Source organism: Pogona vitticeps, chromosome 4 (assembly GCF_051106095.1).
Source record: "Pogona vitticeps strain Pit_001003342236 chromosome 4, PviZW2.1, whole genome shotgun sequence".
Classification (NCBI taxonomy): Eukaryota; Metazoa; Chordata; class Lepidosauria; order Squamata; family Agamidae; genus Pogona; species Pogona vitticeps.
The window spans coordinates 14,513,471-14,527,868 of record NC_135786.1 but is presented as its reverse complement, the minus strand read 5'-3'; the positions used below and the strand labels follow the sequence as shown (position 1 = coordinate 14,527,868).

Sequence of the window (14,398 nt, the reverse complement as noted above, 5' to 3'; positions counted from 1 at the left end):
CGTGGTGGCGCTGCGGACTAAACCGCAGAAGCCTGTGCCGCAGGGTCAGAAGACCAAGCAGTCGTAAGATCGAATCCATGCAACAGAGTGAGCGCCCGTCGCTTGTCCCAGCTCCCCCCAACCTAGCGGTTCGAAAGCATGCAAATGCAAGTAGATTAATAGGGACCACCTCGGTGGGAAGGTAACAGCGTTCCGTGTCTAAGTCACACTGGCCATGTGACCACAGAAGATTGTCTTCGGACAAAATGCTGGCTCTATGGCTGGGAAACAGGGAAGAGCACCGCCCCCTAGAGTCGAACACAACTGGACAAAAATTGTCAAGGGGAACCTTTACCTTTACCTAAGATCAAACAATGGGAGATGACTGCAGTCCTTGGCTGTCTACTGTTGAACCCTCCTGTTTCTTCCAGAGGACCCTCTAGCCTTTGAAAGCAGATTAGGGCAGTGTGTATTGGGAGATACACCTCCACATCTTCTACTTGTAGGAACATGAGACCTAGGCATTGTTAGTAAAGTGTGCCAACATGTGAATGCAGAAAAAAAGAAAATACCCTGTCAAGACCTCCCAGAATCTCCTGCCCATGCTTCCTGTGGGGATTCTGTGAACTATGATTTTTAAAAAGTAAGATCTTCAAGGTCGGCATATGTTCCTGTTATTAAATGCTTGGAGAATTATGCTCGAGTATATGAAAGCAAAGAAAAATAAATTAACTTTCTACTTGTTCGGTTAGGAAATGTATGGGATTCCATTCAGCAGGGGCTTCCGTGGCAACGTTGACTTAAAAGAAAAACGTGTTAAAAACATAAAAATAAAGCAGTAAAGAACAGAACAGCAACATCTTTCTAGTAAAGTAAGGATGTGTGCATGTATATGTGGTGATAGGGGTCTAAGGCATGGCTGGCTCTTGACTTGCCATAGGTAAGGAGATGGAGAGAATGTTTCCATCTAGAGTGTAGGTAGAAGGATCTCGGGAGAGCTAAGAACTTATGCTTCCCTAGTGTTTCTCAGAGGTTACTCTGGGGTTGTCCTCATTACAACGATAAATCTAGACAGAAGATTTCTCTCTTCTCGAAGGTCGATTACTTGTTGCCATGTATTTGGTAGGATCTTTAAATTAGCTTTGAAAGAGCTTTTTCCCCCTATTGGGGACCTATGTTGTTGTGTGGTTTTGATTTTTTTTTTCCTGACACAATATTTTTACATGTAACTTTGCTTCAATACATTTCCTGTTCAGAAGAAATATTGGCTATTTTCTGCCATTGCTGCCCTTCTCGTAATATTGTATTCATGTGACTTGTCAGGAAATGGGCCCCAAAGTCACAGAAAAAAAGCCTTCCTTGATCTTTTAAGCAATGGTGAATATTTTTTTAGAGTGTAGCAGTAAATTTCTGGGAGTGTATTTGATGGCAGAGGAGAATGTGATATGCTTTCTGAGAATCTGGTATTCTAGAAGACTCTGGGGTACCCACATTACTTTTCTCACTGTTAATCACATTTTACATCAGTTTTCTGTTTTGTTTTGTTTTCTTTGTTTACAACCGCTTTGGACTTTGGAACTGCAGAAATGTGTTTTTTTTAAAGCTGTAGTTTCTTTTTATTTTTTTTTATAATCAGGAACTATACAATTTTACCTCATTGCAGGGGACGCCCTTGTCTTTTAAATTTCAGCCACCAGCTCATTTGCTGAATGGAAATTTCATTTGTCAAATGACCATATTTCCACCAGCACTGTTTTATTTATACACATCAGTGAAAAACCTGTAAACACCCTGAAGTTGTCAGATTTTGGCTATGAGTAAATGAAAAGACCCAGAAGGCCCAGGGGAAAAGATGTTACTTCTGCATGCATCCACATATAAGTGTGTGTATATGTGTGCACACATACATTTCTTTTAGCCTCCGTTTTACTGCACAAGAGAAGCACCTGGCCAAATTAGTAAGGTAAAGGTAAAGGTTCCCCTTGACAATTTTTGTCCAGTCGTGTTTGACTCTAGGGGGCAGTGCTCATTCCCATTTCCAAGCCATAGAGCCAGCGTTTTTTCCGAAGACAATCTTCCGTGGTCACATGGCCAGTGCGACTTAGACACGGAACGCTGTCAACCTCTGGCTCTGTAGCCGGATACTTAAGCCACTGAACTATGCAGCCAGCCTCTTTAATACCATTTCTCAGAGTGCTGTTAGTTTGTTCCTTTTTAGTATTGGCATACTCATTGTTCTTAAATATTCTCTTTTAATGATGTAAACCTCCACTGCATATTCATTGTTGTCAGCTTTAAATATTGTCTTTCAAGGACGTAAGCCACCTTGGGTCCTTTTGGAGAAAGCTGGGGGTATGTATGTATTGTATGTACGAAAGAAAGAAAGAAAGAAAGAAAGAAAGAAAGAAAGAAAAAGAAAAAGAAAGAAAAAGAAAGAAAGAAAGAAAGAAAGAAAGAAAGAAAGAAAGAAAGAAAGAAAGAAAGAAAGAAAGAAAGAAAGAAAGAAAGAAAGAAAGAAAGTGCATGTGGATACATTTTTCTCATTGCTTGTGCAATTGCAGCTATTCCCAAAGACTTTGGATATCAGGGTAAAGAATATAACATCTTGGTAGGCTTGCGCCTCTCTTGTAGAAATTCAGCTTTGGGCAAGGTCTGTCATCCTTTTACCCCGAAAAGCACCCACAAAAATACTAGATGGACAAATTGCAGCCGTGTTGTCCAATTATTTGAACTAGTAAAAATATTTTTAAAGCCAGAAATTAGCTTTTTAACGTAAAGATAAAAATAAATCCAAAAATGAGTCTGTTTGAATAGCATAGTATAAAACTAGAACTAGCTTGGGGAAATGTTCCAAGAGTGTTTCTTGTTGTTGTCTTTCACAACTTTCAGTAAGAGGCCCATAGTGTTCTCTAAATTGAAGAAGAGAGAATAAAGTTTCTAAAAGTCTGGATGCAAAATTCACATATCCCCTGTTATCTTCCTTCCTTTCTTTTTTAAGGAATAGGGCCTTTTTCATCTTCCATTTTTGAAAAAGACGGAACAGTTCCTTTTCTCTGCTTCATCATCATCTAAGACCAGCATTAACAGATAAACATTTCAAGGCAATCAGAGGAGCTGTTTGCACTCCTCTTTGAAATTCTGCTTTTGTAGTCCTTAGTCTTCAATCCAAATGCAGAGATTCACAGCCAGTTTTCTAAGTGGGAGTGGCAGAGGATGCTGCCTGGGGGAGAGGAGAGCAAGCTGCTTCTGTATAACTGCCTGTACAACTAGCACAGGTGTTGTGGGGGATACATTCTTGGCCCAGCTGCCACTGTTACTGCGAGGGACTTACTGATCAGCTGTTCAAATGATTTCACACTTTCTTCTTTATAGGCTAAATTTATGAGGCTGGGACCTAGCCCTAGTATCTCAATATGGATTATGTGTATTCTTCTAGCCAGTGGTGGGGAATCTCTCAAAAAAATTTTTGACTTCAACTCCCACAATTCTGCACCAATTGACTCTGCTTGGTGGTGCAGATGGGTATTGTAGGTTGAAAAATCCAAAAATGCCTTCTCTTGGCTTAGGCTTCTAGCATTTCTTTAGGTATAGAAGGGGACAGACACGTGCAACATTGTCCCCTGCAATTGGGCAGGCAGTTAAAAAAAATCTGTGGATTGGCTACATCACAGCTGGAGGACTTCCTCTTTTGCTTAGTCAACAGGGCAATACCTTCAACCTGCCGCATTTCTGGTTTTATTTAAATAATTATTTGTGACTCCTTCCCTACTGCTATTTAGAACAGTAATGGCTATCACACCTTAATGTAACAATGAAAAATGCATTTTAAAGACATGTTATTAACATAACATATTGTTAATAGTTTTGGTACTGGCCCCCTGCCAACAGTTCTGTTGAAGTGTTTCGAGGATCTTTTAAGCCTTGTTTCCAGCATCAGCCAAGTTTCAAGAACCGTAAGATGAAGCGCACACCTTCAGGTCTAGAGCTATATACAGCTGTGTGTGGCGCCCTGACCTCTCCAAGACATTGCTATCTAGAGCACTGGTTCTTAACCTTGGGTTACTCAGGAGTTTTGGACTGCAACTCCCAGAAGCCTTCACCACCAACTGTCCTGGCTGGGGTTTCTGGGAGTTGCAGTTCAAAAACATCCGAGTAACAAAGGTTAAGAACCACTGATCCAGATGATAAAGGGCATGGCAGCAGTCCTTAGGATCACATTTATCTTCAGCCTGTTTGCTAGCTTTGCATGCAGAATGAATGCTTACTGTTATAACTTTCCTTATGTGTGCACACAGATATGTGGACATACATCAACAGTTTTTTTACATGATGCAGAGCTGTTTGAGTAGGACACGGGAACAGATCCCTGCTACACAAGCCTACAATTCACCATTTAACTCAGAAAAGGCAACAGGAAAAGGAAAAGGAAAGTAACATGGGTTTAACCGAGGAAGATCAATCCCCCCCCATGTACCGTTAAGGTGTAATCAGGCCTGAGTATAGTTGGGTGGGGGAACTAAGGAGCTATGCATGAAAAAGGGATCAGCCATCTCTAGAGTTTGCGATCAGCATGCAGACCCATTCCTGGACACAGGAATCTTCTGGGTCTATTTCCCCCCTTATAAAATTAGTATTTTTATGAGGGTGTGGACAGCTCCAGGGTAGCTGGGCAGACTGCATTCGAGTCCCTTGGGACTGTCTGCAAATTGTGGGCCTCACGCTGCTCACCCATGGCCTAAGGCCTGACAGATGTTTGCTTTTTGAAAGGGTATGTAGCGGAAGTAGAATGGATCTGCTTCCTACTACTAATTATGCAAGTGAAGGCAAAAATCCTGCTGCTTAAAGAAATAGGGAGGTGGTGGGGACAGGACTGTGTTGTGTAGATAACGCTATTATTATTGTGAATACTGTATATAATTTTAAAATCCATTTGACATTTAAAACCAGTAAGAATTTAGAAGCAAGAATTTGAATTTCAGTTAATCTCACTTGTCTTACTAAAACATTTGTTCCATATGGCACCAGGAAAGTAAAATTAGTAAACTGGGAGGGAGTGGTTCTCATGTTTGGGAACAGAGCAAAGGCAGGTTCTTCCCAAAGTGAAATTATGACCCATTGGCAAAGAATGTTCAGATGGCTTATGGTGCCATCTGATTTGTATTTAGGAGCCCCACTATATTTAATGGATGTAAATGTGTGAAGGTTTCTAGTCTTGTGTGTTATCATAAATTCATCACTGACCTTGCCATTTTGAGAAGGATTTCAGGACACTGGCTCTTAGTTCAAGTATGGGTGATTGTAATTTAAATAAACTATACTAAAAATCTATTTTCCTTTCATGTAATAGCAAAGATTTTGTTTTTATGACAAGCTGGGAGTCTGTTGAGAGATTAAAGTAAGTGTGTGCATATGTGAAGTACATTACAGTGTACTTTATTCAGCTTCAGGAAACTTGAGCATAGACATTTACAGGAACGCTCAGAATTTTTATTCTGCACCTGGGGCAGGTGCAAAGACCATCAATGACAAAGTTAATTCAAAGCTGGCACTCAGTACAGTATTCAATGCCATCCCTTACGAGGGAGATCAGTTCCCTAACAATGAATCAGTTGTCAGTATATATTTTGATGTCCGCTTTGCCAAGTTTCCTTTGTCTCCAAAACACACCTTCCGATCCAAAGTTCATCTTCATTTGAGGAAATGTTGTTCAAACTAGCATCTGAATTTAACTCTGAGAGAGTTCTGCACATCAAAATATTCCATGGGTAGGTTACTCTTCCGATGCTATTTTAGGCGGGTGTCTCACTAGCCTTCAAATCAGGTGACCTTTGCTAAGAAAAATTATAAAGGAATCTTTTTGGTGACGTTGTTTCATGGGTACGACAGCACAGAATTCACTCAGAAATGCTCCAATGGCAGGAAACGCCGGGAAGCGACTAAGTCTTTTAAATTCTTGTCCAATTTTTAGGTGCCTAGAGGACTAGAAACAACAAATGCATCTCACCTCACAAGTCACCTTGCTTTCATATGGTAGATGAAATTGCTGCTTCTTCAGATTGTGTTTGGCAATGGCAATGGCAGTTGAATGTTCTTTATTATCACTGCTGCACTTTCTCTTTTATTATTATTATTATTATTATTATTATTTTAATACTAACAGAGGTAGTAATACACATTATAAAACAAATGGTTATTCTGTGTTGTGTGCTGTTATAAGCTTTCTTGGTGGACAAAAAAAGCAGGGTACAATGAATGTGCCTTTAATGCACATTTAATTGAGGGGGAATTACACACTTGATGGAAACTTTGTGGGCATCTGGAAGAGTAATGGTCACAGACTGTGTATTTCTTAATATGTATCCGACAATGCCAGGTTGGGTCCTGTACCAGTTTTTAAGCTGTTCTGCAGCTTATAGTAAAAATATAGACCAACGTCATGGCCATTGGCCAATCTAGCTTGCTCTTCATTTTACCTGCAAGATGAGTAGGATTAGATTCAGAATTAGAAATGTGTAAGAGCGATGGTTTTCCACTACTTTCAGTCAACTGAAAATGCTACACTGTTCATTGCGGGACCATTCTGAGTGGGGTGCATACAGGAAAACAGAATAAAACACACAGAGAGAGAGAGAGAGAGCAGATCCCCTCAGTTCATAAAAGACAGATTCTGGATCCAACCCATAGCTCCCCCCCCCCAAAAAAAAATACAAATTCTTTCAGCTCAAGTTTAGTTCTCCATTTGCACAGAAAGTTGGAAAATAGGAACTAAACTAATTAGAATGCATATTATTTAAACCCTCTAGAAATATAGGCTGGCCAGAAGGCTAACATAGGTTCAGGTTAAAGGGCAGTTTTGTTTTCTTTCTACAGTGGTTATACTCTGGCAATTCTCCATGGTCCACATATCAGCAAAACTGAGCAACTGTCACTCAACATCTATAGGCACTTCAGGTTGTCTTTTATTTGAAACAAATAAAGTAAAACTAGATTATTTCCACTACAGTGATACCAACTGCTCAGTGGATAAAGCAATATCTTGATCGCCTTTGTGCAAAGGAAATATCTGAATGTCTTGGTTTTATTTAAATTAATTCATAGCAAATCATCCCTTGTTATGGGGGCGGTATATAATGAGAATATATAATATGGGGAGCTGATGAAATGTGTGAAATGTTGCAGTTGTGTGGGGGGACCAATTATACTGGGCCACATAGTTTTGGTGTCACTGCAACTGTGCATTCAAGTATTGCACAAATATTCAAGCTTGCAAAAGTGAGTCTCTACTGATTCCAGCTGTTCAGAATCAGCTTTGCACAGTCTCAGTTCTCTTTGGGACAGCGGAGTTGTTCCTGCAATACCTTGTGTTACCAGGCATTTCAGGCCAGCTGAAATGAAGTTGCTGTTTTTGTAACAGCTGCTTTTTATACTGCTGCTGTCAGCTGTGCTTATGGGGATGGTTTTAGGTTTCTGTCTTGTTTAATGCTTTTATTCTTTGCTGGCTTGAAGGCTTGAGCTGAGCTGCAAGGTAGGACAAAAAAAATTCCATCAAATAATATTAAATAAAATAAAATTATCAAAATGAGGTCAGTGTTATTGCCCTCATACTGTAGATCCAGACTCTCTGTTTAGCAGATGGCTTGTTAAGACTAAATAGTGATTTCTGGGTTTGAGTAAGGATTTAAATTCAGGGCCTCTCAGTTTCCTCTTGTCAATTACATTTTCTGTTCACCTTTTCTGATATTGCCAAGAGAGATACGAAATAGACTTAAAATGTTCCTATACAGTAGAACATTGGGCAAATGTTAAAAATCGAAAGATACAGTAAGAAAGCTCAGATTAAAATTGTTCCGAAACAAAGCTGTTGAACTACTTTATACAGAAGTTCTAAAATCTAGCAGTATCGTGCAATCCTATGCATACTTAGGAGCAAGTGCAATTGAATTTAATGGAACTTATTCACAGATAAAGAGTAAATATGATGCAGCTGTAGGAGGCTTTAAAAAAGCAAGTGCATGACCTCTTATACTGGCATACAATATCATTAACATTATTTTGGGGGCTCTCTGTTGTTAAAAGCTACTAAGGCTCCTCTACTGTATGCCTTGTAACCACTGCTTGTTGTTGTTCCCTAGCAGATCCCCTCTTCTCAGGCTGAGCCTCATGAGCATTGGGTTCAGAGCATGGCATGGGTGATGATGAGTTTTCTTGCTTGTCAAATGGTGCCATAGGCCAAAAGAAGGGTCAGACAAATGTCTGCAGATTGTCATCAGTTTAATATTCCAGCGTGTAGTCAGTGGGTGAAGAAATGAATTTTCCTAGCAACAACATATTGCAGCCTGAAAGAGGTGGAATGCTGTTCCCTAAACCAAGAAACATTACCTTTAGGAAAGGCAACCTATTGGCTATTTACATTGGTGCAACTCCATAAATCACCATCGTGAACTGCCACTGATTAAAGAGTTGCCATTTGTACTCCTCACTGTGGTTTGAGTCACAGCCCTGGCACATGATAACAAATACCATATTTTTCCGTGTATAAGACACTTTTTCCTGAAATCATTACACTAAAAATTGAGGGGCGTCTTATACACAGAAGTAAGCTGAGATAGCTGAGGAGAGAACAAAATGGCACATATCTTGCCTCTGTAAACAGGCTTCCTTCAGTCACGAGGCTTAGCTTCCTCCAGTCACGAGCCTTATGGAACTGATGTCAGCTGATGCTAAACAAACCAACTGGAACACACCTCGTTGGAAGGGGAGCCTGTAGGAAGTGCTCAGATTCAACAGGGACTCATGATGTCTGATGTTCTGAGTTCAGAGGCTGACTCCTCAAAGATAAGTTTTCTTAATTCTTGGGTTAGAAAAGTGAGGGTGGGGCATGTTATAAATGGAAAAAATATGGTATAACCAGCAACTTGTTAACTAATGGCAGTTTGCAGCTCAGACTTTTACACCATTATAAAAATCAATACAATAGAATGGTCCACATTTATATCTTTCTTCAGTGTTACCTCTTTCTGAGATAAGCATCTCCATTCTTAGAGTCATAATTTTTTTTCCTGGACCACTTCCTCTACAGCACTGGTTCTTAACCTTGAGTTACTCAGGAGTTTTGGACTGCAACTCCCAGAAGCCTTCACCACCAGCTGTCCTGACTGGGGTTTCTGGGAGTTGCAGTTCAAAAACATCCGACTAACAAAGGTTAAGAACCACTGCTCTGCAGCACCATGTAACACAAATATTAAATAGATAAAATTCCGTAGGAGTGGCTAACAACAAAACATGGGGATTCTGTTTGGAGATCATACAACTAAGACTAGAAGTATTTGTGATTTAGGCAACAAATCTGTGAGTAGATGGGGTGGGAATTTAGTTAAATATTAAAAATTTTGGCCCGTCTCCAGTTCAACATTTATGAGCATGTGGTGCTACAACACGAGAACAGCCGTGGTGATCTGATATGGTAGTGACCCATTAGATCGCTGGATCACCTTGGGAGTCCCCATTACATGAAAATATTGAACAGTTACTGACATTTCTAGAATTAGTACTATTTTTTTTCTATTGTCTTTTTTTTACAATTAACTGTAAAAATTAATTTAGCATAAACAACCATTGTACAAACAGTCCAATTCCAGCTAGAGATAGGGAGGCTCAGCTCTATATGGAATAGGCTGATTTCTTCCCAAGAAACTGAATTTACAAAGTAACTAGGAAGACAGGAAAAGAGCCCTACAAAACCAAAGAAAAACAGCAGTTTATCAAAAACAGGAGGCCAAGAAATTCCTGGGAAGTTGCTGGACGTGGAATTTGCAACGATTTCAATTCTTACTCACTTAGCAATAACAAGAACTGATTCCCACTCAGTGTCCTAAATGATGCTACTGGAATGGATAAAGTTTGGGGTGACCATGAGTGAATTTTTGTGTGGATGGACTGTGAACTACGTTGAGTTCTAATACCCCCCAAATCGTACATTCAGAATAGGGCATAGCCACATTGAGCATACGCAGAGTCCCATCAGGACGGTAACATGAGATGCTGCTGTTTGCATAGCCATTGTGCAAGAGACAATTCCCATGACAAAACTCAGCCCGGCAACACATGTATGAGCAGTATGGTTCTACATTACTACACTGGCATGACATGATAGCAGGATGAACAACCCCGCTGGAGCTCACAGTAAGACAGTGGCCCATCTCTTCTGCACCAACCTCCATTTGTTGGATGTTAGGATTCTAGTCAAACAGACAAACAACAAAGCACATTCCACAAACCTGAACTCAGAGTTCTTGTTCTGTAGGTGACCATAAACCAAGGATGACACATCTCCTAAGAGAATGGGATACCCTATCCAGATTTCAGTGTGACCTCAAACGTTGCTGCATCTCCATGAGACTATTACTGCTAGTTGCCAGTGTTCCAAACGACTAAAGAGAGAAAAGGCTCCACCAGCAAATCAGAAAGTCCCCAGTTTTCCATCTCCAGTTTCTCCCCCTACTTGCTTTCTGGCTTCAGGAAAGCCACTCCCTCTTAGCCCCAAAACAGCTGTTAAGAGACTGTCCCTAATTAGAACTGAAATCACATTGATGTTGCAGAGGAGTGTTTGAGTCAAGCTTTCCTCGTGGAACTAGATGTCAAAGTATTCTCCAGCTTAGATCCTAAAGGCCAATCACCAAACAAAGTGAAGTTTATTTGCATCAGAGGGGACATTCAAATTCTTACATACAGTAAAAATTTCTCTCTCCTAGTCAGACTCATTCTAATGCAGTTTTTAAAGTATGTAATTGGACGCAAAATGTGTAGGTGTAAAAAAAATGCAGTTGGAAAGAGAGAGATGATCTCATAAGAAATGGGATGGCTCTATTAGTAAGGTGTCGGGGGGCTTATCAGTTCGTAACTGCACATTCTGTTTCTAACTACATTCTTTAGAAATTCTGTTTCTGGCCTTAGTTCTCCATCTCTTTTGTACCAGGAAAACAACTGTTCGCCTTACAAGGTTGTTTACAAAATAAATTCCGTGAAGTCCTTTTATCTTTTAACATATATATAATGTTTTAAAGTCCTGTATACCTTACAGTATTACTGTTCTGGGCACGTCAACTGAAATGTGTCAAATCCTCACACGGATGGATAGCGTGAAGATGATAAAGGTTACTGGCCGAACCACCCTGAAAGCAGGAAGGCTAAAAGGGGAATTTAGTCCACCCTTCCAAGGGCTTATTAAGGCATGAAAGGGGGGATCCTTGTTTGCATGGTGAGAACAAAGCAAGGATTACAGCTATTTTTGGAGTAATCAACATAGAATACCCCCGTGCGGATGCCTCATGTCCTGGCCACAAGATCATTAAAGCTGAGCTTAGGTCGCTCCTTGCTGAGAGGACCTTCCCCTCGCCTCAGAGTGGTCACGTTCCCGGCCCTCGAGAGTACCTCCACTGCCTCGACACGTGTCTCTCCGCCCTCTCTTTCTAATAACCTCCGCCGAGGTTCAGGCTACAGGTGCTGTTGTTTTCCTCTTTTTTTTCCCTCTTTCTCCAGCCAAGCTGAGCCAGGATCCCTTTGTATACCCACTGGGCCCTTCCTTTTCCCTTTAATTATCGCCCTTTATTTGCCTACATCGGCCCGGATCTCCCACCGTGGCTTAATTCGACTCCACAGGTTTCGTTGAATTTCTCCCCCCCCCTTCTCTTTTTTTTTTCTTTTTTTTTTTTAGTTAGTTAGTCCTTGAACTCTTGCAGGCATTGGGAGCAGTACTCTGGAATGGCAGGATTTGTCCTTCCACAATATACCATCTCTTTCCCCTTTGTCGTCGTCGGTTCTCCTCACCACCACCCCGTCCCCAAATCAACTCGGTTTTTATTTAATTACATTTGTCCTAAGTCTAAAATTAGACCCTTAATGCTCTTCTGGACTCTAATCGGGCAAAAGGAAAACGAAAGGGAGAGGGGGGAGGAGGAAGGAAAGTGTGGCTCTGTGCAAAACGCAAGTTTTCTTCTCCTTCGAGCAGCGCGCGCGCGCCCCGCCCAACTTCGCCAGACAAACCCTGGCTGCATTATTTTGAAGAGAGAGAGAGAGAAGGAAAAGAAAAACCAACCCCAACAAAACTCTTTCACGCCCCACCACGCCACCCTGCCTGCCTGCCTCCCGCCCTCCCTCGCTCGCTCTCAATCTCTCTCTCTCTCTCTCTCTCTCCGGGGCGTGTCGAGAAAGGAAAGGCGCAAGGCAATCAAACGCGTGCACCCGCCGCCGCCGCTGCCTGTCCCCGGCTCTGCCTCTCTCCCTGTGGGTGTTTGAAGAGGGCGCCTCTCCGCAGCCCGGGCCTGACGTTTGGGTATCATGTGAATGGTTGAGTTCCCATGGTTCAGTGTGAGCTTGCCTTGCCCCACCCCATCTCTCGCTCGCCCCTCTCTCTCTGCTTTCTCTCTGTCTCTCACTCACTCTTTGGACCCCCTTCCTCTTTGGATTTTTAAAATTAAAAGAATCGTCGTCGTCGTCATCATCCGAAAGAATCCCGGAGAAATGCAGGAGAGAGGAGGAAGGCGCCTTCAATAAGAGGCCGGGGGGGGGGGAGCGCGCCAAGAGGAAAGCGGCTTCTCACGAGGAGGCATTTTATTTTCGTCGTGGGGGGAGGAGACCAAAATAGCCCTTTCCCTCTCTTCTGCTTTTCCTTCTCTCCCCTCCCCTCTCTTTCTCCCTTCCCCTTCCTCTCCGCCACCACCACCCCCCCTGCTCCCTTTCACCCCTTTGCTCCCCGTGTTTTGCTGGAAAAGCCACAAGAGGATTCGAGCTGTCGGGGATTGGAGGGGGGGGGAAGAGAGAGAAGGCGTCTCATGTGAAAAAAAAAGCGAGAGGAGCAGCAAGCGCCGCGGCGACAACGACAGGAGCGGCGGCGAAAGAAGCGGGGCGAGGAGAAGGGAAAAGCAAGGGCGGGAGGAGGAGGCGAGAGGAAAAGGAAAAAAAAAGAAAGAAAGAAAAAGAGGGCCTTGGATTAGAACCACCACCATTCGTGGAGGAAGAGCCGACGACAGCCGCGCTGCCGCTGCAGACTCGCGAGAGGCGGAGGAAGAAAGAGGAGAAGGCAAAATAATAATAAGCAGCATCTCCCCAAAGCGAGAAGGGACGCGGGGCTCCCGGTTTGCCCGCTGAAAGCGCCGCCCGGGCTGGCGTGGACCCCCCCCCCCTCCCCTCCGGGCGCTTCACCCTCTCTTTATTTTTTGGCGAGGCGGCGAGCGTGTGTTGCAAGGGAGCAAGCCAGCGAGCCAGGCCCGGCGAAGGAAAGAAGAAGGGGCGGAAAGAAAAAAAAAAGGAGACCGGAGACATTTCTAGATTTCTCCGTGCCCAGGATTTGGGGAGGTGTCTCTGTGTGTGTGTGTGTGTGTGTGTGTGTGTGGAGCTTGCCGCTGTTGCTGCCGCCGCCGCTGTCTTGGATCCGAAGGAGGATTTATATATAGCAAGAGGGAGAAGGAAACGTCGCTTAATAATATTGCTTCGCCCTCCCCCACCGCTGGAGGTGGCTCGGAAGCTGAAGATATTTTTGAAAAAGCACCCTCGCCTGGTGGTTCCTGCTGCTTTTGCGGTGGCGCTTTTTTGGGGAGGGGGGGAAAACGAGGAAGAAAGGGAGCCGATTTTTTTTCTTTAAAAAAAAAGCCGTGATCGTGCAAGAGAATCGCTCCCACCCGCCCCCACTTTTGGTGGGTGCCAACTCTCCTTTTTCTTTTTTTTTTAATCTTGCCCTCCAACTGTTCTCGAGGCCCCCCCCGCCTCGTCGTCGCCTCTCTCTTTTTTTTTTTAAATAAAAAAGATCTGCATTGCGAGAGGATCTGGCCGAGGTGTGGGGGAGAAGGAGGTGGAGGCCCGGTTTGAGCAGTAGCAAAGTCATCGCTCCCCACCGCCACCCCACCCCGCTTTCCTTCCAGCCGTCGTCAGGCTCCGGGGCTCCGCGATCTCCATGTCTTTGGGCAGAGGTAGCTGTGAGTAACAGAGTCCAGTAAAAAGGGGGGGAAGGAGACAGCCTCCCCCCCCCCCGGGCGTACACACACAGCTTTCCTTCCAGCAAGCCCCGATCTGCTTCCTGCTCGTTTCCTTTTTCTTTACACTCTTCCCCTCCCCCCCCCCGGTCCTTTCCTCCTCCTGCAATTCCCTCCTAACCTACCCCCTCCGGCCTCCCCCCTTCCCCTCCCCCCCTTCCATTCCGCCCCCCAAGATGGGCTGTTTAGGGAACAGCAAGACGGAGGATCAGCGCAACGAAGAGAAGGCGCAGCGAGAGGCCAACAAGAAAATCGAAAAGCAGCTGCAGAAGGACAAGCAGGTCTATAGGGCCACGCACCGGCTCCTCTTGCTGGGTAAGGGCGCGCGGGCGGCGGGGTGTGGTGCGGGGGGGGCGGAAGGCTAGTGGGGTAGGAAGGGGCGGTGGGGGGCC

General features: G+C 43.6%; 1 protein-coding gene across 2 annotated transcripts in view; it reads left to right on the top strand.

Annotated features, from left to right (window-relative positions):
* GNAS (GNAS complex locus) overlaps positions 1-14,398 on the top strand; it is a 274,080-nt gene that overhangs the window by 112,945 nt on the left and 146,737 nt on the right. Inside the window, exon 1 of one of the 2 annotated variants that reach the window (XM_072996808.2) lies at positions 13,605-14,321. The exons of the other annotated variant lie outside the window; for it this stretch is intronic. Coding sequence (XP_072852909.1) covers positions 14,183-14,321 — 139 coding nt within the window. The 5' untranslated portion in view covers positions 13,605-14,182. Of the gene's footprint in view, positions 1-13,604; positions 14,322-14,398 lie in introns of those variants that run through there. 2 annotated transcript variants of the gene reach the window in all.